Here is a 19,734-nt window from a genome sequence, read left to right as displayed (position 1 = left end):
CACGGTAATGTTACTCAAGGTGGGCTTGTTTCTCGCGATCCAAACGCTGTGTTTCCGTTTCTCCGAGCTGTATCTGTGGATTGAAGCTGGGTTATCTATCTCCAGTGTAAATATGGTGAAAATGCTAATACGGTGGTACAAAAACACCAGAATCGAGCTGCAATTTGTGCCTTTAACACCCTAAAAAGGGGACAGCTGTTCGTAAAGCGATGGGTCTGATTGGTTGTGGCCGGGTGACGTCGAGAAGTAGGCGTGAGCTCACTCAACATCAACAAAGGACAGAAAAAGAGAAAGACGAAAGAAGAGCAGAAGAAAAATAAGCCACAGCAGGACAAATATGTGGATCTAACTCACAGAAACAGGTAGAGTAAACCATTAAAATACATCACAGTTGCATTTATTTTACTTAGAGCGTTCACTTGAGCGAGTAAAGTGTCGTTTTTTGTTTTTGAAGGTTTTTCATTACTGTCGACAGGAACTCGTCCAGAAGCGCTTAAAAATAGCAAATAGGTGAATTTTATAGTTCTGACATTAGATTAAAAGCATTTAATGTGTGTTTTTCCTTAAAATTGATATGTTTGCTTCAGTTTGCACGTACAGCATAGAGGCTTCTCTTCGCTGTTGTAGCTGGTATCATCTGGACCCGTTTTCCTTTTTTCTAAGCTCGGTTAAACTCACTTTTACAAACCACTGCAATGACATATAATCGGTTTATTAAGTCAACTCTCTGCTCTAGTTCTCAATTATTAAATATCTGTGTGGGTAATCGTGTTTCCGTAGTAAAATAGTTAAGATATTTCATCATTTTTAAACAGAAGCCCCTCCCCCCGCTCCGACTACAGAGGATTTAAACCATTAGCTAGCGGAGGCTAACCGTCCACATCAACTACAAAAATTCAAAAAACAAAACCAAAAGACAAAAACAGTGTTTTTAGACGTGTGGGGCAACTTAATTTGTATTTTAGGTCGTTAATTTACAGCCATAACAGGAAAAAGGGGTACTTGTTTTTCGGTCAGGGGATCGAGAAGACGTAGACGAGCGGAAATCTGACACCGAAGCCCAGCTGAGGGAAGTGGGCCGGGCCCTGGGCTCTGACCCCCAGACTGAGAGTGCACGGCAGTCACGTAACAGTTTAGCAACAATGTACCCGAAAATGTGAAGTCGTGTGACAACACGGTAGCAGTTTAGCAACGACCGAGTGATTAACTTAGATCCTCAACCTGGATACAGATTATCTGACACGATTCCAAAGACTTCACCTCAAATGTGTCCTCTTCATTCACATTATTCTCATGATATACTCAGGCGTCTACAATAAAACAGACTAGAAAGCGTTTGTTTCTGCTCTGTGTGAAATACAGTAAAACCGGATTTTATTTTTCCCAAAAAGTTGATAAAACGGAGCAAATAATACGATAAAACAAAAGATTAATAGAGGATAATAAGTAAAACAATGTGCCACATAATTCCTCAAATAGAAATTAAATAGAATTTAGTAGCTTAACATGGTTTTCTTGGTGGGGATGTGGTGTTTGGGGGGAGGGGATGTGTTCATTAGCAGCTCTCCTCCCTCTATAGTTGAGGCAGTGAGTTTGTTGCCATACTCACGACAAGTCTATTCACGCAGCAAAAAGGTTCAAAATATTTTCATATGATCACAGAGACCTTTTTTTTTGGTCAGGAAAGGCCAAACCCTCTTTGGGTGGGTAACCTACAGATGTTTGAATGCAGTAAATAAACCCCCTGCTAAATGGCAAAAATCTCGAAAATATAATGAAAAGTTAAGTAAAATGTTAACTATGGAACAAAACTAAAATGCAAACGAATGTGCAAAAAAACGAATCATGAAGAAGTCGTGAGCTACAGGTACAGAAAAGAGCTAATTGTTGCATGAGTGGCGCTGCTGTAGAATGTTAAACTGCCCAGAGGCTCTGTTGATTTTGCTTGATTGAGCTGAGTCCAAACGTCCTTGTGGAAAGAAGTTTGTGCATCCGGTGACTTTGAATAACCTGCCAGATAAGGCAGCAGGTAAATCAGGCAGCTGCCAGGATGCAAACAGGATTTAAAAATATAATCTAGATTTGTATCATTCAATAGTTAGAGGCATAAGTGTGATTAACTCATTCACTGCCAGCCATTGGCAGTGAATGAGTTAAATTCACTGCCATTGACGGCTATAGACGTCAATGGCAGTGAATGAGTTAAAAGTCACTTTTTTTTTTTAAGCAAACAAAATGGAGAAAAGCAGATTTAGGAAGAAATCAGAAAATTCTGGTTAGAAGTGAATTTCATAACATGTAAAATGTCATAACAAACTCACCTCAGGGGAAACTCCAAACTTCTGCTCTTCATTGTGACGGAGAGTTTGCAGAAATCCTGTTATGTATGTGTATTACAAAAATGCTTTTAGTTTCAGTTACGATTTGCAACTATTTGAACTATGACAGTCTTGTAGCTGCCGAGGAGCACAAGCTCACAGCAAAGGCTGTAAGTCGGCCTTTTCTTAGGTTACAGCATAAAAACTAAACTTTGTGACTTTTCTTTCCTTGCAGTGTCGGTACTGTGTTTTAAAAAAAGAAAGATCACTTCCTGCAGTGCCAGCTGAGACATGGATGCCTTCAAGCTGATGAAGGAGCTGAGGGTGAATTGTGAGCAGGAAGTGCATTACCTCCCCAAAGTAATGGGACTCAGCGCCATTGAATCCACAGCGCCGGTGGGCACCTGTAGATCTAAGCATTGCTAACAGGCTTCTTAATAACTGTGAAATTAATCAACAGTGTGTCTTTATTCTCCAGGGTGACAGTCGGATCTCAGCCAAGTGCAGAGATGCCAAAGTGGAGGATCTGTGGAGTCTGACCAGCTTCTTCGGTTACAGCACGCAGACGTTCGTCCTGGCTGTTAACCTGCTGGACAGATTCCTCGCCATGATGAAGGTATGAGACGTTCACACCTGCTAGGAGCAGACACTGCACACTTTAGCTTCAGAGGTTTCTTTACTTAATTGTCTCTCCTCCCATCAGATCCAGCCCAAGCACCTGTCCTGCATCAGCCTCAGCTGCCTCCATATAGCAGCCAAAGTGACAGAGGAGGAGTGCAACCTGACGCCCACCGACGAGCTCATCCGCATCGGACAATGCCGGTTCACTGTGTCCGACCTCGCACGGATGGAGAAGATCATCACCGAGAAGCTCAACTTCAAGTCCAAAGCCGTAACCGCCTTAACCTTTCTGCACCTGTACCACCAGATCGCGCTATCGCACTGCACCGATAGGTGAGGCCCTTACGAACACGAGGTTACATATTCAGATTTGTGTCTGCAAATAGATGATCCGTTACAGTTGATGTTTGGAAGCTTGATGATTCCGGATTGGGTTCAAAAGTCTGGACGACATTCGATTGGCAAAAAGTCTTGATATGTGGGGCAGCAGGCAGTGTCTGACTGAAGTGCACTGATAACACCCGTTTTCTGCTGTTGGCAACAAAACTTTGCTCTTATGTAACCCTGCCGTGTTGTTTTTAACCAGCTCAGCTTGGGTCAAAATGCCACATCAGAGTTTACACCAGTTTGTTTTGTTTAGAGCAAATTAAGTTAATTGAAGAGTTGCACAGAATTTAACTGTCCTCATATTTGACATCAGTGTTTTAAGTTGCCCAGTCCTGCTAAGTGTGTTTACCACTGCCACCTGGTTGTGAAACTGAACACTAATCGGCTGACCACTTGTGACTGACAAAGATAATGTTGAGCCACCTTTTCAATTCTCAGTTTATTGCTATTAATAATAATAGCAATGTGGACAAAACTGATGATTGCGTGTGTTCGAGAATTGTTAAAGACCCGAACCTGATTGCATGTTTGTGTCTGTCCTAACAGGAAGACTACGCTCAGCCTGGAGAAGCTGGAGGCTCAGCTCAAAGCCTGTCTGTGCCGGATCTCCTTCTCCAAAGCAAAGGTAACAATTCCATGTCTGTCCTGGTTAAAAACTGACAAATGCATTTTATTCTTGACACAACACTGATCCTGTTTAACTGTTTTCTTTTCTTTTCCTTCCAGCCGTCCGTCCTTGCGTTGGCACTGCTGAGGCAGGAGATTGAAGCCGTTCAGTCAGAGGACATGTTGGAAATAACCTCTCACATCCAGAGACACCTCAAGGTAGGCTGTTTCCAAACAGTGCATGACTTCATTACACAACAACTCATCCGGGGAGGGGAAGGTGTACAAATCATGGGGAAAAAAAAACTGAGAAATAGATTTTCTACACCAAAGTCAACAACACAGAGCAGGTGGATTTCAGAGGAAATGAGAAGTTTAAATTAGCAGATGTCTCATGACTCCATTAAAAGAGAATTAGTGTGGGCATTTTCCTGGATCAGCCGCACACAGGAGGCATTTTTAATACATGTTCAGACTTTTACTTGGCAAATGTGAACAACTTTATTAACTATCCTTACAGCCTGCGGACTTGCAGCTTCAAGATGAGACTCCAGTTTTTAAATAGAAGAAGTGAGCACTCGAGTTATGAATAGCAGCAGCCGTGTATCGTGAGAGTGTTTATTCTTAGCCCAGCTCTGGTCCAGAATATTTTCTTTATGTTGATGTCTGTAGTTATGTAACCTGGCATGTTGTGATGGCTCCATGTTAAAAAGGAGCTGATGTCATTGATCTTTAGCCCTTTTGTCTTTCTCACACTTGCAAATCACCAACACCACTAGGTTTCTGTTTAATTGTTAAGTAACCGGATAGTTTTAAACACACCGTCGTCTTGTCAGTGCGAAGCGCAGACAGTTAGACTGATCTGCTCCCCTATTTGTTTTCAGATTGCTGATGCTGACCTGGTGCTGTGGAGCAAATGCGTGGCCCAGTGCCTGTCAGACTACGCGTCCCCCGAGTGCAGCAAACCCGACCACAGGAAGCTGCAGTGGATCGTGTCACGGCGGACCGCCCAGAGCCTGCACAGCTACCGTAGTGTCCCCGAACTGCCCACCATCCCAGAGGGCTGCTGGGATGAGAGCGAGAGGTGAGGACCCCAAACACACCCAAGCAACACTGCCGTCACACCTCCAAAAACACAACCGATCCTGAATTTCTTGGTCTTAGTGACTTGTTTCAAGCTATAGAAACCAATCAGACTGACTGTACTGGCTTCAGTTTCACTCTGATTTGATCACTTCTTTCAAACACTCCTACCACCATCAACAACTACAAAAACAGAGGCTAAATGAAAAAGGAACCAAACACACCCTTTGTGTCATCACATACGCCAAATATTTCAGCCTTTGCAGTGACGCAGCACAGAGAAACGCCCTGAAAAGTCTCTGTCAGGTAATCTAGAGCAAGTGTAACAGCAGTGAAGGAGGACACTTACTGTTTCTGGTGCTGATAAAGTCAGAAAAATCTATGAAATGAAGTTTAAATCAGTGGAGAGAGCTCTGCGTTTCTTTTATTTTATTTGCAGTAAACACTTTCCTGTGGCAACAAGCGGCAACACTGAAGTTTCTCCTGTGTTGAAACTGTCTGAGCTTGTCAGGGCCTCTCATATCTCCCAGCCAGTCACATCCCACTGACACAACTGTTTCCATGACGTCACATGAAGCCAGGGTGGCCTCGCCTTTATGTATCAAGGACAGCTCCTTTTTATTTCTACGTCAGTGTGTTGAAAGCGAAAAGAGGAACAGACGTGGTTCCAGTGGGCGGGTATTAAGCACAAGCTGAGTACACAAAGCTCCCGATCAACAAACATCTTTACACACCTTAACAGTTCAGTCAGCTGAGTCAGACAACATGAGATCAGCTGATAGTCTTAAGTGATATGTGGAAGTTTGAAACAGCTGACTGGTTTTGTTTTGCTTTCATTGCTCAGCCCATCTCCATCCCAGTGCCTCTCAGCAAGATCAGAAATGACCAAATAGATTTAGAAGAGATCAGTTTCTATCACTTAATGCTTTTATTTTGTTTGTTTGTTTGGTTTAGTGCAGCTTCCAACTGCCTTCAGTTGGTTCTACTGCCAAGAAACTCCAATTAAATTAAGAATGAATGGTGGTTGATTAATTGATTTAAAATAATTTTGAAAAATGTTATGATTTAGCTTTTCGGTGAAAATACCCCAATGCACCAGATTAATTTTCTATTTTTAGAGGGTGATGAGAAGGATGAAACAGATTTACTCATTAAGAGCCCACAGAGACTACTGCTGATACAAAAACACACCCAAACCAGACACAGACTTCAAAACAACCCCAATTAAGATACTCTCATTCCAAACATACCTGTGCAAGGTACAACCACTCCACACGCACTACTAATTGTTCACCTTGAAATTGACGAGATACTAACAGTCCAAATTCACCTCAAAAACACGCCAAAGCAGGAGAGCTTAGCAAGATACTAACAGTGTTACATGTCAGATGCTACCACTATTAACGTGACTCAGGAAGTTACTACCATGGTCGTATCAACTTGCCAAAGCCTCTACATATGACTGTACTGACCTCATACCTCCCTCTGTGTGTCTACAGCGAGGACTCGTGTGAGGATATGATGAGCTCGGGTGAAGAGTCTCTCAGCAGTTCTCTGGGCAGCGATGCCGAAGGTTCCTTCTTCCCTCCTCACCTCCGTCGCCAAAATCAACGCCAATACCTCTATGCCTGAAGCCTCTGCCGCCCGTGCCTCGCCGTTTCCACCCCCCACCACCCCGTGTTCTCCTGCCGTTTTTTAATTTATTGTTCAATAAGCTCTGGTGCTGGTGGAGAATAGCACAACTGGCAGCTGAGCGGTTAGACATCCTCCAGGTAGATTTGATAGACTTAGTTTGTAGATGTGTCGGTGCATGTTGAGATGTCACATTCCAGGATGCAAGTTTTTTTTTCTTTTTTTTTTTTGTAAGGATATAAGTGATGTTTTGCAGATAAACTCTGGGCAGCCTGGTCTTCAAGGTGCTGAGCTAGCAGACACATGACGGTCGCTAAAATGTCAGATCGGGCTGGAAGAGTAATTTGCCAAAACGTGGCGTTTGTTTTTGAGTATGTCTTTTGACTGTTATTAATCCAAGACTGTTTTAAGGAGTAGGAGGCGTTTCTCTGGCGTACAGAGGCTGAAAGCAGCAGTGGTCGCAATTTTTCTTTTAGTCGAATCTCATGTGATAAATCAGGACTTTAAAGTAAATGAGAGCAACCTAAAGATGTATCAGTGGCGTGTTCTCCAGTTCAAACTGGAAACTTTCTGACCGCGGCTGCTCCGGTCTTCTGTTTCAGTTTAATTTGCACAGTTTTATTATTATTATTTTTAAATGTAATTTCAAGTGTTAAATGGAAGTGGAGGTTGGAAAAACATTTAACGATCGTGTGTTTATGGATGTGTTTGAAAGTATGGCTCGGATTTAAATTTGAAGTTGCCAATGTTAGGATGTAGCTTAAAAACAAAAGGAATGTCGTCTGTGGTGTTTGAAACTGTTCAGAGATTGTTGTATGAAACTAAATAATAGTGACCAAGTGTCAAAAAAAAGTTGAAAAATATCAAAAATGTTCATACAAAAATATGTAAAAGTGTAAATGCTGTACAAAAAAAGTTTAATTTTTTGTAGATATTAAGTTATTTATTCTTTTTTTTTTGGTCACCTGTCCTTAAAAAAAAAAAGAAGAAAAAAAAAGAAGAAAAGAATAATCTTATAAAAATATTATTTTTAAACATCTCGTCTGTTTCTTTTTTCCCCTTTAAATCATGTCTGCAAGCAAAAACTACTCCATCAATCAAACCTGAACCTGAGTGCAGCTCATTTCTCTACAGGCACAGCACTCATGCACATCCAAGAATTTAAAACACATTTAAGAGCCACATGTGCAACTTGGGTGCGTTGACTCCAGTAAAGCTGGACCCCCCCCCCCCCCAAAAAAAAGAAAAACCCAAACAAACAAATGACACCTTTCTCCAGCTTTGAACTTGGCCACCCAGTTTACAACCAAATGTTCATCAAAACGACTCTGAGCTGGACAAACTGCTTTTTGAGACTGTACACAAGGCACAAACTCTTCAACAGTCTTTCGCCACCAAAAGACAGTTTTCTTAGAAAATTTCCCAACTGACTAACAAGACCTGGAAGTTTCTGCCCGACAGCCACAACAGAAGCTCTCTCTAAATAAAGCAAAGGTGCCTCCGTGCTTCCTTTACTACCTCCTTTCATAGAAGATACACTGGGTCGTCCTTTATGGAAGGAGATGAATCATCTGACAAATAATCAAGAATGATAAGTAGTGCAGCGCATCTAAATATTAACAGCGTTTCCATTGAACGCCACAACCTGCTGAATTTAAACCCACAGCTGAACTTAGAAATAAAAACCCCACGAACGTGGAAGGTGTGGTTGGTCTTTTAAGTTTCTGCCCTTGTTTCCCTTTAAAGGAGAAGTTGAGATTTTTGTTCATGTTAGTTGTGGTTTTATTGAGAAAATAAGTTAAATTCTGCTTAGATGTAGAAAAGTCTCAGAAACATAAATTTGGCAAAATGAGTGAAACAGAAACATAAAAGATATACGTCATAGACAAGAAGCTTTTTAAATAATGCACATTTAACCACACAGACAGTTGATGAGAGGCGGCTGTTTGTGGGCGTGTTCATTATGACCTTCAGGAATGGTTTTGGCATTAAATATGTGAAAGTTGGATGACAGCTGTTTGGTGCAGTAATATAGCCTTCACAGTATCATCTTCTGAAATGCGTTTGGGTAAACCAACTTCTGGTATCTTTCGAATCATTTTTATGGAAATTATTGATACGTTAAAGGCTCTTTAGCTTTATCTAGACTTTATAGTTATAACAGACCCTAGCATAACTCAGGGACCAGCCCTTGCTGATCTCAAGTTAATTATCACCATTACTCTCTACAGTTTTAATAATCCTGCATGTTGACCCTCAGCTTTTATCACAAAAAGTCATAAATAAAACAGGAACATGAGCTCAGTCAGTTGCGTGCATGCACACACACGCACAGACACACACATACACAACTGAGGTAATAAATTCCATTCAGTCCTACCAAACAGTCTGCAGTGACTCCTCCAGACGTCACACAGGTGATCCTCCTTGATTAGCTTAGATCCAGTGTCCAAGTTTTCTCATTTCATTCCAGTGTAGCAAATCCAGGAAGCGTAATCCCAAAATCCCAAACAATACATTCCCAGACTGAGTAAACATTTCAAAATCCCATTCGAGACTTCTTCTTTGGTTGCGATGCCTGTGACAGTCGACCCTGTGAACTCTGGGACTGAGAGTAGGATTGAGACTTTGACTGAGAGGAGCCTGGCGAGCCGAAGTTCATTCTGGTCAAATCCACACTGTAATTTCGGAGAGGGATGGACTGGGAGCTGCGGAGCTGAGATGAGGCCAAGAGTGGATTTGTGGAGCTCCCCTCATCCAAGTAATGGCTCTGCGAAGGATCATCCTGGAAACATCAGCCAGTTAATGCGAGCATAAAGGTCACAAAAGGGCATTTATTATTCATGCCTTTAGATTTAAGATATATGCCCTACGGTATATGTACTGGGGGTGGGTGGTATCAAGTTAGCATAAAAAAATACATTATATAAAGAACAGCAGTGGTCCTAAAACGAAGCCCAGAAACCGTCCTCTTCAGGTGAGAAAGAATGAAGAACAGTCAGCCAAGCTAACACACTATGTTTAAGCTGCCAGGTACTTTGAAAATCAGATTAAAGGATTTTGCATGAGACAGTATTGTACTTTGGCTGCCAGTGGTCACCTTTAGCCACCAAACGCTCATAAAATAATCTGTTAGATGAAACGAATTCTGCAAATGTTTCATCTAATTAAATCAAGTACAAATATTCTATCTAGGTCCTGTTATACAAACAATAACATTCACACCAATTTTTATTGTTCAGGTTTCTATTCTTTATGATATATGAAAAAATTAATTAATTAATTAATAAAAGTATAAAATAAATCCCACTTTCTGTATGTGAGCATTTTAAATCACCTGATCTAAGACATGTTACTACCTGTGGCGCGAACAGAGATTCGAGGTAGTCGTCTGCTGGTCGTTTGCTCCTCCTCTGACTGGCTGGTGTGAAGTCCAGTCCGAGTGTCTGGGTCTGAGGAAGGGTGGTGGTCCTGCTGGGGGTTTGCTGAGGGTTGCTACGTTTATCACGTTGTGGTGTGGCGGTCGGGGTGGGAGTTGGAGTTGCTGTTGGAGTGTCATTTAGAACGGTGGAAGGCGTCGCAGCCCTCGAAGTCTCACCCTCGGACATACTTAAGAACTGAGACAGCCTCCCTCTGTCCTCTGTGTCTGACCACGCCGCCTGGCTGACTCCGGAGGACCAGCCCGCAGAGTCAGAGAGGTCATCCAGCGCCGACTGGTAGCTGACAGACGAGGTAAAGCTAGCGCTCAGATTCAATCGACGTCCAGTGGCTTGCTTCGCCTCTTTTTCTTTCCTCCTCCTCCTTCGCAGAGCCTGCACCTTTGCCTCCTTGGTGAAGCCCAGCTGGTCCTTCCACCACTTCTGCCATGCCTCCTCACCCTGCCAGGAGAGGGTCAGTCGGTGACTGAGTGGATCTGTCCAGACATTTGTGTTAAACTGGTTTGGTAAGGGTACTACATGTGGAGGCCTGAGAGAGGTGGAGACCATGCTGTGAACCAGCAGTGACCGTCTGGACATGCCCAACCTCAGCTCCTTCCTCAGGCTTTGCATGCACTTATCCTGCCGTGAAGTGCCTTGATCGCCTTCAGGAATACAAAGCAGACCTTGAGTGTTGGCTTTGAAGTGCTGCAAGAGGTGTGAGCGGTGCTTATTTTCATAGGTTTTTTGCATCAGTTTCTGGAGCCAATGTTTCCATGTGACGAGAGCACCACTGCTCAGCTTTACTGGAGTCTTTCTCCGAGATGCACCACTGACAATTTCCTCCACTTCAACAGCTTTATCATTCACACCGACGTCAAATCCAATTTCTTCCTCCGCCCCTGAATCATCGTTGACAACAACCTGCAGCTGCATCCGCCTTCGGTTCCGGTTCATCTCTGACTCTGAATCCTCCGAGAAGCTGGATGCTTGCTGTCCTCTTTCCGGTGTTTCAGGTACAATCCTCGATGGACCCTGTGTGGGCCCAACGACGTCTTCGTCACTTGATGTCTCGGAGATGATCAGCTGAGAATCAGGTGGAAGGCTCTCAGCTGTTTTCCTTGCCCGTGTTGTCATTCCTGGACTAATTTGTTGCCGAGGCTTCAGATCACCCTCCTCGGCTCGAGGCTGTGACTCGTCGGTGTCCGGCTGCTTGTGCTCCAGGATCTGATAGAAAATATCTCCTGCCTCCGTCAGCTGGAGGACGCACATGCACTCCTCGCCACCACCTCCACCTTCTGCTGCCTTCTGGATGCAAGTGAGACCTGGAAACAAACAACCCAGTGAACCTCTGCAGACTCAGAAACTGTTATTACAGTGGGGCAAAAAAGTATTTAGTCAGCCACCGATTGTGCAAGTTCCCCCACCTAAAATGATGACAGAGGTCAGTAATTTGCACCAGAGGTACACTTCAACTGTGAGAGACAGAATGTGAAAAAAAAATCCATGAATCCACATGGTAGGATTTGTAAAGAATTTATTCGTAAATCAGGGTGGAAAATAAGTATTTGGTCAATAACAAAAATACAACTCAATACTTTGTAACATAACCTTTGTTGGCAATAACAGAGGTCAAACGTTTACTATAGGTCTTTACCAGGTTTGCACACACAGTAGCTGGTATTTTGGCCCATTCCTCCATGCAGATCTTCTCGAGAGCAGTGATGTTTTGGGGCTGTCGCCGAGCAACACGGACTTTCAACTCCCGCCACAGATTTTCTATGGGGTTGAGGTCTGGAGACTGGCTAGGCCACTCCAGGACTTTCAAATGCTTCTTACGGAGCCACTCCTTTGTTGCCCGGGCGGTGTGTTTTGGATCATTGTCATGTTGGAAGACCCAGCCTCGTTTCATCTTCAAAGTTCTCACTGATGGAAGGAGGTTTTGGCTCAAAATCTCACGATACATGGCCCCATTCATTCTGTCCTTAACACGGATCAGTCGTCCTGTCCCCTTGGCAGAAAAACAGCCCCATAGCATGATGTTTCCACCCCCATGCTTCACAGTAGGTATGGTGTTCTTGGGATGCAACTCAGTATTCTTCTTCCTCCAAACACGACGAGTTGAGTTTATACCAAAAAGTTCTACTTTGGTTTCATCTGACCACATGACATTCTCCCAATCCTCTGCTGTATCATCCATGTGCTCTCTGGCAAACTTCAGACGGGCCTGGACATGCACTGGCTTCAGCAGCGGAACACGTCTGGCACTGCGGGATTTGATTCCCTGCCGTTGTAGTGTGTTACTGATGGTGACCTTTGTTACTTTGGTCCCAGCTCTCTGCAGGTCATTCACCAGGTCCCCCCGTGTGGTTCTGGGATCTTTGCTCACCGTTCTCATGATCATTTTGACCCCACGGGATGAGATCTTGCGTGGAGCCCCAGATCGAGGGAGATTATCAGTGGTCTTGTATGTCTTCCATTTTCTGATGATTGCTCCCACAGTTGATTTCTTCACACCAAGCTGCTTGCCTATTGTAGATTCACTCTTCCCAGTCTGGTGCAGGTCTACAATACTTTTCCTGGTGTCCTTCGAAAGCTCTTTGGTCTTGGCCATGGCGGAGTTTGGAGTCTGACTGTTTGAGGCTGTGGACAGGTGTCTTTTATACAGATGATGAGTTCAAACAGGTGCCATTCATACAGGTAACGAGTGGGGGACAGAAAAGCTTCTTACAGAAGACGTTACAGGTCTGTGAGAGCCAGAGATTTTCCTTGTTTGAGGTGACCAAATACTTATTTTCCACCCTAATTTACGAATAAATTCTTTACAAATCCTACCATGTGGATTCATGGATTTTTTTTTCACATTCTGTCTCTCACAGTTGAAGTGTACCTCTGGTGCAAATTACTGACCTCTGTCATTATTTTAAGTGGGGGAACTTGCACAATCGGTGGCTGACTAAATACTTTTTTGCCCCACTGTATCCATCTATCTTCTACTTTAACCACCAGAACATTAAAGCTTGAGGTGTGACACGGGTTAAAAAACTTCCACCTCCCACTTAATTGTTTTAATAGATCAAATATGGAGCCTGCATAAACTGAGCTAATGTATCTTATACATTTTCTAACATTCATGACTAAAACTTAGAAACTAAAAGTGAAGGCTTTAATAACTCATGGGAACTGTGTTAAGTTCAGGTAGACCTTATTTAACTACATTAGATGAACCAAAACTACACGTAGCGTATTTCAGATGATGGCTAATGCCACATTATGATTATGTGACTGTGACTGGGCTACAGGTACGTCTAATCAAAACCTATAAAAATTTAAGACTTTAAAGGTTCCTGCTAAATTAATTTGCAACTGATAGTTCACGTAAACTGTAGCATCACTTTCTCACCTGCGGCATATGAGGACAGTCTGTTGGTTGCAACGTCCAAGCGGTGAGGGATCTGGACTGGGAGGTGTTTCAGACTGTCTCTGGGCCTGAGCAGAGCCTGAGGAGGACCTCGACTGAAACAGGCGTTCCCTCTGCCTCCTGAACACACACAGTTTCACTTTTATGTTCAATCCATATCTCTATCTATATCTCTATATATCTATATCTATATGAAAGTAACTAAACCATGCTGCCCCCTGGTGGCTCACCTGCATACTGCAGCATCATAATTTCCTGAGAACTCTGGGAGCTGAGCAGGACCTTAGTGGTTGCTTCGCCAGCTGACAAGCTTGACGAGGCGCAGCCAGGAACAATGTGACAGAAAATAGGTGGAGACGTCATCATGTGATCCCATTTGAGCATTGGGACGCACGGGAAGCGCTCGTCCATGATGTAGGCCGAGTACTGACAAAAAGTGAGAGAGAGGAAGGTGAAGTGGAACCGTTAACGTTTTAGCTGTTTTGTTACTTCCTGTAAATCTTAAGTGATGCTGGGCGTACCTGAGTGGTGATTAGGTGGTGGAAGGAGTGGGAGTCTCCTAGATACCTGGACAGGACAAGTCTCTCTCCGCTCCGACAATCAGCGGTGCTGCTGATACGAAACAGAGTGTGGCAGGAGGCCGGACTCACCTGGAGGGACAGAAGATGAGGGCGAGGAGGAGGAGAGATGGTGAAATGAAAGAAGAAGTAGATGTAGGAGGAGTCATTTGATTTAAAATCCACTGGGGTGGAGTACAGAAGCAAAATCGCCAACGTTAACCAGCCTCCTGACTCACCCTGATATCTGTTAGGTCCACCCCCGTCCTGTCCGCATACAGCACCACTCTCGGGTGGGCAGTGAACTCGCACCATCTCCATGGAGACTTGGCGTTGAAGTACAGGTTGCTGTCCTCATGTCGCACCTTCTGCATCCTGATTGGTCAGAGGGTCAATTTTAGTTTGCGCTTCCCTTTAAACATTGTCATCTCTGAGCAGAATGCATTGACTTTCTCACCCTTTCCCCACCGTCCACAGGTTTGCGGCTCCGCTCTCGCTCGCCACCAGAACTTCACCTAAAACATGAGGACTGGCAGCACAGAGCAGAGATGATTAGCCTCACATGCGCCCCCATACACACACAAAAAAGATCCATCTCATCATCTTCACTCTTTGAACTGTCACCAACCTGGCGCTGATACAGGTCACGACCTCCGACGTGCTGACCACCTGGAGTGCCTGCGGCTCATTTCTCTCACTGAACCTCCAAACACCACAGAGGTAATCCGACCGCACAGCCACACAACCTGCAAAACAAACAAACAAACATCTTTAAAAACACCACCGTGCTCTGAAGTCATCTCCAAATATTCCCCACAGTTGCTCTCACATTCGCCAAACAGCGAGGCGGTGCTGATCTGTCTGACGGGGCCTCTAAGTGGGAAGCTGAACGGTTTGCTGCTGGTATCCACACAGAAAGGACCGCTTCTGTGGTGCTGCAGCTCCACCTTGTGAAAGTCTGCAGGTACTGTGTTAAGGGCAAGACGCATTTTATCCAATGATGGCTGCAGCCATGGTTATGTGAAATCCTGGCTTTGACCCAGTGAGTACTTTAAAAGTGAAAGAGGTTTTTTTTTTTTTTTTTAAATGGTTTTAAGATCATTGTGGACCCAAAATATTTCTGACAGTGCTGCTTTAGAAGCTTCCTAAATCCAAACTCAAGGATACTGAGGGTATTCAGTGCAGGGTTTCCAGGATAGAGGAGGCAGCCATGCTGAGAGCCACCATCACTCTGTGAAAAGGGAACGAAACTCAGAGCACCCCCTGTGGTTCCTTCGGAGAACAGCAGGCGGTCCCTCTGCTCCGCCAGCTCATCGTACAGCAGTGAGCCGAGCAGCTCTGGAGGGATGGAGTGCACCACGTCATACAGCTGGCAGCTGTGCCGGGCCAGCTTCCGGCAGGGATACTTCTGCTCGCACCTGCGTGGGGAGGGGTAAACGTGATTAAAATAAAACTAAAAGAAAGCTTCGACATCCAGGAATTTCAACCAATCAACTCAACTCACATTTTAACCTTCAGCAAATCCAGGAAGTAGGTCACCCTCCCCATCCTCACTGCATCCTTAAAATATTTCTGCAATCAAACAGAAATCTGATGACCAATGACTGCACGGCTTTCTTCTGTGTTTATATACAAATGTTTACGTTAAACAAAATCTGTTGTTAATGTTTGCTTGAAACTCTCAGCTCAAGATCCAACACAACAAAAAGAACAAGGCTCCACCTTTTGGCGATAGTCAGCACTGCAATCAACACCATAAAAGCTGCATTGTTACTATAGCCCAGTTGGTTTCTGGGCTATAGTAACAATGATGCTTGCTAATGAATACATCCTGACTGAGTGGATCAATTCTGGCAATGACTTAAAGAGTTGAGAAAGGTGTGCATGGTATCTGGCTCCAAGCAATAATTTTATTCTTAGAACATTTATACAAAAGTGAACAATGTTTAGGACCAGAAAACAAACATTTTAAGTCTGTGGCTCCAGTTTGTTTACATTTCACTGGATGTTGATTTCTGAGACTTTGTGCATTTCCTCTTTTTCACCTGTCTTCTGCTGTAAATGGCATCAGTCCCAAAAATGCTGTAAACCTCTTTCACCTCTGTCTTTTGGCACTCTGTTAAAGTGTGGCTTTTGGTTGCTTCTGTTAAATATCTTAAAGACCAGATTAATATTTGGAGCCAAACAATGCAAATAATTTGAAACTAAACTGCCCTTTACATTAAGGTTCTGTTTGTGCTGTATTAAATTTGCCAAATCATCCATCTTCTTCAGTGAATCATTCATCCTGTACTGCAGCTGGTAATCCATATTCTGCTCCACAGCCTCAGTGAGTTTGCCAACTGCATGAAATCCACCTGCTGGATGGAGTGGCCCTCCACCTCACCCAAGATTGTGGTTTTGGAGTGTGTATAAACACAAATCGAGCTGAATGATATCCACTCAATCAGCGGCAAGGAAAACAGCAACTACCTTTTCAAAGGAAGAGTCATAATTTGTTCACTGTGTTCTTTTGGGCTGATAAAATAAATAAATAATTAAATGCTCAAATGAGACACCACATTAAATGTCCATAAAATCAGGGTGTGATTTTGATCACATCTGAAGTAATTTAACCCTATTGTGACGACACCCACCTCTTTTTGCCCTTTTAGCTTAAAGGAGAAGTGTTCGGACAGAACGTTGCTCATGCAGCTGAAGGCGTCCAGGGAGTGATCCATGAAAAAATTATTCATCTAAACACAAAGAAAAGATGAATGTTTGTTAACACGAGTCATCTGGGACTGTTCGTTCCCTTTAATGCTGATTAGAAATTAAACAGTTCTTCACTGCCCAGACAATTCAGTTTGTTAAACTGGAAAAAATATATGAAACAAAAAATAGACACAACTTAAAAATAAAACCAAAACAAAAACAAAAAAACCCTAAAACAAACAAACAAAATAAAAATTTGTCTCTTTGTGATTTTATGATTTAAACTGGCTCACTTACATGCTCTGTGAAGTTCATTGGATCCGGAGGTGTCAAAGGCGAAAGAATAGCTAAAAAAAAAGTTAAAATTAACTTACATATATGTGGAAAAACACATTCAATGGAAGTCAAGAGTATCTGAAAGAGAAAAACTGCTCTATATTCTGGGCACACCCTTTATCTTCCCTTAGATGTTAAAATCTGGTCCTGAGCTATGACAGCTGTCACCGCAGTTTATTAAGGAGTCTGAACCAGAGGAGCATCTGCTGACTGAGGACTAGAGCTGGGCGATAGAACGATAACGATATGTATTGCGAAATAACTTTTTCTCGATAGAAACTTTTAACTATTGCGATAGACCTCACCGCTCTTGTCCTCTTAAAAAAAAGGAAAAAAAAAAGAACAGACAATCCAAATTAAGTAGCGCAGAGCCGAACCAATCACAGCTGCAGCGTCACGTCATGTAACTTGTTATGTACAGCACAAGTGCCAAGCTGCACATGTGTATTTGTCTGGGAAGCAGCCAGCCGCCGTGCCACCCCAGGTAATGGAGGAAATGAGTGTGCCGACTAGGGAAAAATCAACCGAGAGCGTGACCGAAGGTTACCGAAGAGAAAACAGATGATGGTTCCAATGCCGGAGAGATTGTCGAACGGAAGAGCCATAGAAGTTCCGTAGTGTGAAGGTATTTCGGCTATTTCAAGTCTGACAAAAACAGAGCAGTGCGCACTGTAAATTGTGCCGAAAGCAAGTCTGGAAATACAATAAACTGGTCCATGCTCAATCTCTGACTGGAAGCGCTAATTCGTCATTCGGCTTTTGTCAGACTAAAGTAACTGTTAAAACTGTTTGAAAAGCTAAGTTATACAACAAGGAGAGATTGAGAATTTCCTTTTAGTTCTCAGTTTATTTGATATTGACAAAAGTTAGTCAGTTTTGTCTGTTCTTCTGTAAAACAAACTAAGATTTATTTTTAGAATTAATATTTTGTTTCTAAGTGGAATTGACAATTTAGTCTGTTTCGTTTGTTCTATTTTGAAACTTAAACGCTTTAGCGGCTGCCTTTTGTGTAGTTTGCAATATTTGCCTTTATTTATCTGAAAAAGTCTCATGTTCCTTAAGTACATCTACCCTGTTGAACTTATTATGGGAAATAAATATTTAAATCAAAACAAGCTGCTGATTATTTCACATTTTACTTGTGAGCAACGGCACATTTAAATCTTACAAATATAGTTATTTGGCTTATATCGTGATAGATATCGTTATCGCCTCAAATGAAAAACCATATCGTGTTATGAAAAAATCTTATATCGCCCAGCTTTACTGAGGACTCACCGTGTTTAGGAGCCAGGAGGGGGACCGGCACAGGCTCGACTTGACGCCACAGCTCCCCTCCGACCTGATGCCTGGATGTGAAAGTCCAGGTGGAGAGAGGACCAGAACCAACCTGAAAGTGCAACCACATCCAACACGAATAAAGTTGGAGCCTAACATTTAACACCCCCACAGTTACAGTCAAGCCACCTGCTGGGTTACAAAAAAGAGAAAGAAATATATTAAAAAATCTCTTAAGTTGTAGTTTAAGCCAAAAAGGGGCCGTAACAGTTCTGTAACTCGGTAGGTGTAAACCACATGGTTGCCGATAAATAAAAAGATAAATAAAAATAAACAAAGACATTAACAGGAGAATTTGTCACACACATTACTATGATAACTTAACCTCAGTTTAAAGACCTTAAACATAAATATTGCTACGATCTAGTATATTTTACCCCTTGAATTATCATATAAGCAAAGTTATAATTATTTTCCCTGCAGGAATGCGGACAGATCTGGAGTCACGGAATTATCCACGTGGGACCCACCTGAGGTTTGACCTGGTCGTAGCTGGCCCAGCCTCCAGCATTGTGTTTCTGCACCAAATTCGGCGGCCCGCAGTTATAAAACGATGGAAAAAGCTCCTGTGGGAACTGGTAATCCATGTTTGTTTAATGTTAAATCATTCAAACTGCGGTCGGGTTTTCCGTTGTCCACGATGCCTGTCTGTCTCTCTGTCGGTGTTGAAGAACAAGTTCGGGCATGTTCAGCTAACGTTAGCTATCCCGCCGCAGGCAGCGAGCGCGTGTTTCTATTTATTTTCGTCTGAACATCGTGACACCCGCTCAGAGGTGCTAAACACGATCATATATAAACACACGGGAGTCCAAAACAGACCACGTAGACATCAAAATGACCCCAAATCCTCAGTTAGTCCACCAACACGTGTAGACCCTCTACGACAAAACTACCGGAAGTCAAGCTTTACAGCTGGCGCCAACAACAACAACAAATACAATGACTTCCGGTTAGCTTAAAAAGACAAAAACAAAAATTCCAAACTTAAATGAAAAATGTCATGAGACTTACACAAACGAACAACGCCCCCTCCACCCACCCCCAAAATAAAACAAACAAACAAAAAAAACAACAACATGAAAAACAGGCGTTTAATTTTGTAGGACTATTTAAAGGAAATCCCAAGTGAGAAAACACCACCACCAACACTAAAATAAATAAAGTTGATGGTCGTTTTATGGAAAAAAATTACAAAACCCCGAGGATACCGGAAGTGTTCGGTTTCATTTCAAAAGCGAGCAAAATTTCAAAGTAAAGCTTATTTTAACCGATCGCATCAAGGCGATAGACAAGAGTCATACTTTTTTTTAAAAATCTGCTTTTAT

At 43.0% G+C, this 19,734-nt stretch overlaps 2 protein-coding genes across 2 annotated transcripts; one reads left to right on the top strand and one right to left on the bottom strand.

The window, feature by feature from the left end:
• Nucleotides 1-12: 12 nt before the first annotated feature.
• ccng2 (cyclin G2) lies at nucleotides 13-7,586 on the top strand. Its single transcript, XM_082542435.1, has 8 exons — nucleotides 13-362; nucleotides 2,554-2,714; nucleotides 2,797-2,934; nucleotides 3,022-3,272; nucleotides 3,873-3,951; nucleotides 4,053-4,151; nucleotides 4,817-5,016; nucleotides 6,515-7,586. Exons 2-8 carry the CDS (start codon nucleotides 2,610-2,612, stop codon nucleotides 6,645-6,647), a joined length of 1,005 nt encoding a protein of 334 aa, XP_082398561.1. The 5' UTR covers nucleotides 13-362; nucleotides 2,554-2,609; the 3' UTR covers nucleotides 6,648-7,586.
• Nucleotides 7,587-7,733: 147 nt separating this feature from the next.
• taf1c (TATA-box binding protein associated factor, RNA polymerase I subunit C) lies at nucleotides 7,734-19,343 on the bottom strand. Its single transcript, XM_082542431.1, has 15 exons — nucleotides 18,880-19,343; nucleotides 18,350-18,461; nucleotides 17,033-17,082; nucleotides 16,678-16,776; nucleotides 15,546-15,613; nucleotides 15,209-15,459; nucleotides 14,871-14,999; nucleotides 14,670-14,787; nucleotides 14,499-14,570; nucleotides 14,281-14,416; nucleotides 14,006-14,134; nucleotides 13,715-13,910; nucleotides 13,467-13,604; nucleotides 10,007-11,388; nucleotides 7,734-9,432 (listed from the first exon to the last, which is right to left on the bottom strand). Exons 1-15 carry the CDS (start codon nucleotides 18,994-18,996, stop codon nucleotides 9,187-9,189), a joined length of 3,243 nt encoding a protein of 1,080 aa, XP_082398557.1. The 5' UTR covers nucleotides 18,997-19,343; the 3' UTR covers nucleotides 7,734-9,186.
• Nucleotides 19,344-19,734: the final 391 nt, after the last annotated feature.

The sequence above is a fragment of the Aulonocara stuartgranti genome, assembly GCF_965226115.1.
Source record: "Aulonocara stuartgranti genome assembly, chromosome: 7".
Classification (NCBI taxonomy): domain Eukaryota; kingdom Metazoa; phylum Chordata; class Actinopteri; order Cichliformes; family Cichlidae; genus Aulonocara; species Aulonocara stuartgranti.
Note: the sequence above shows the minus strand (reverse complement) of the source record. Positions and strands in the feature narration are given on the sequence as shown.

What these genes read in the sequence shown, in the direction of transcription:
- ccng2 (XM_082542435.1), top strand. Translation starts at nt 2,610, where the DNA reads ATGGATGCCTTCAAGCTGATGAAGGAGCTGAGGGTGAATTGTGAGCAG. An exon ending in GATTCCTCGCCATGATGAAG is followed by an intron (nt 2,935 to 3,021) that starts GTATGAGACGTT and finishes TCCTCCCATCAG; the next exon opens with ATCCAGCCCAAGCACCTGTC. An exon ending in TCTCCTTCTCCAAAGCAAAG is followed by an intron (nt 3,952 to 4,052) that starts GTAACAATTCCA and finishes TTTTCCTTCCAG; the next exon opens with CCGTCCGTCCTTGCGTTGGC.
- taf1c (XM_082542431.1), bottom strand. Translation starts at nt 18,996, where the DNA reads ATGGATTACCAGTTCCCACAGGAGCTTTTTCCATCGTTTTATAACTGC. An exon ending in TATGATGCTGCAGTATGCAG is followed by an intron (nt 13,605 to 13,714) that starts GTGAGCCACCAG and finishes GTGTGTGTTCAG; the next exon opens with GAGGCAGAGGGAACGCCTGT. An exon ending in AATCTCTGTTCGCGCCACAG is followed by an intron (nt 9,433 to 10,006) that starts GTAGTAACATGT and finishes TGATGTTTCCAG; the next exon opens with GATGATCCTTCGCAGAGCCA.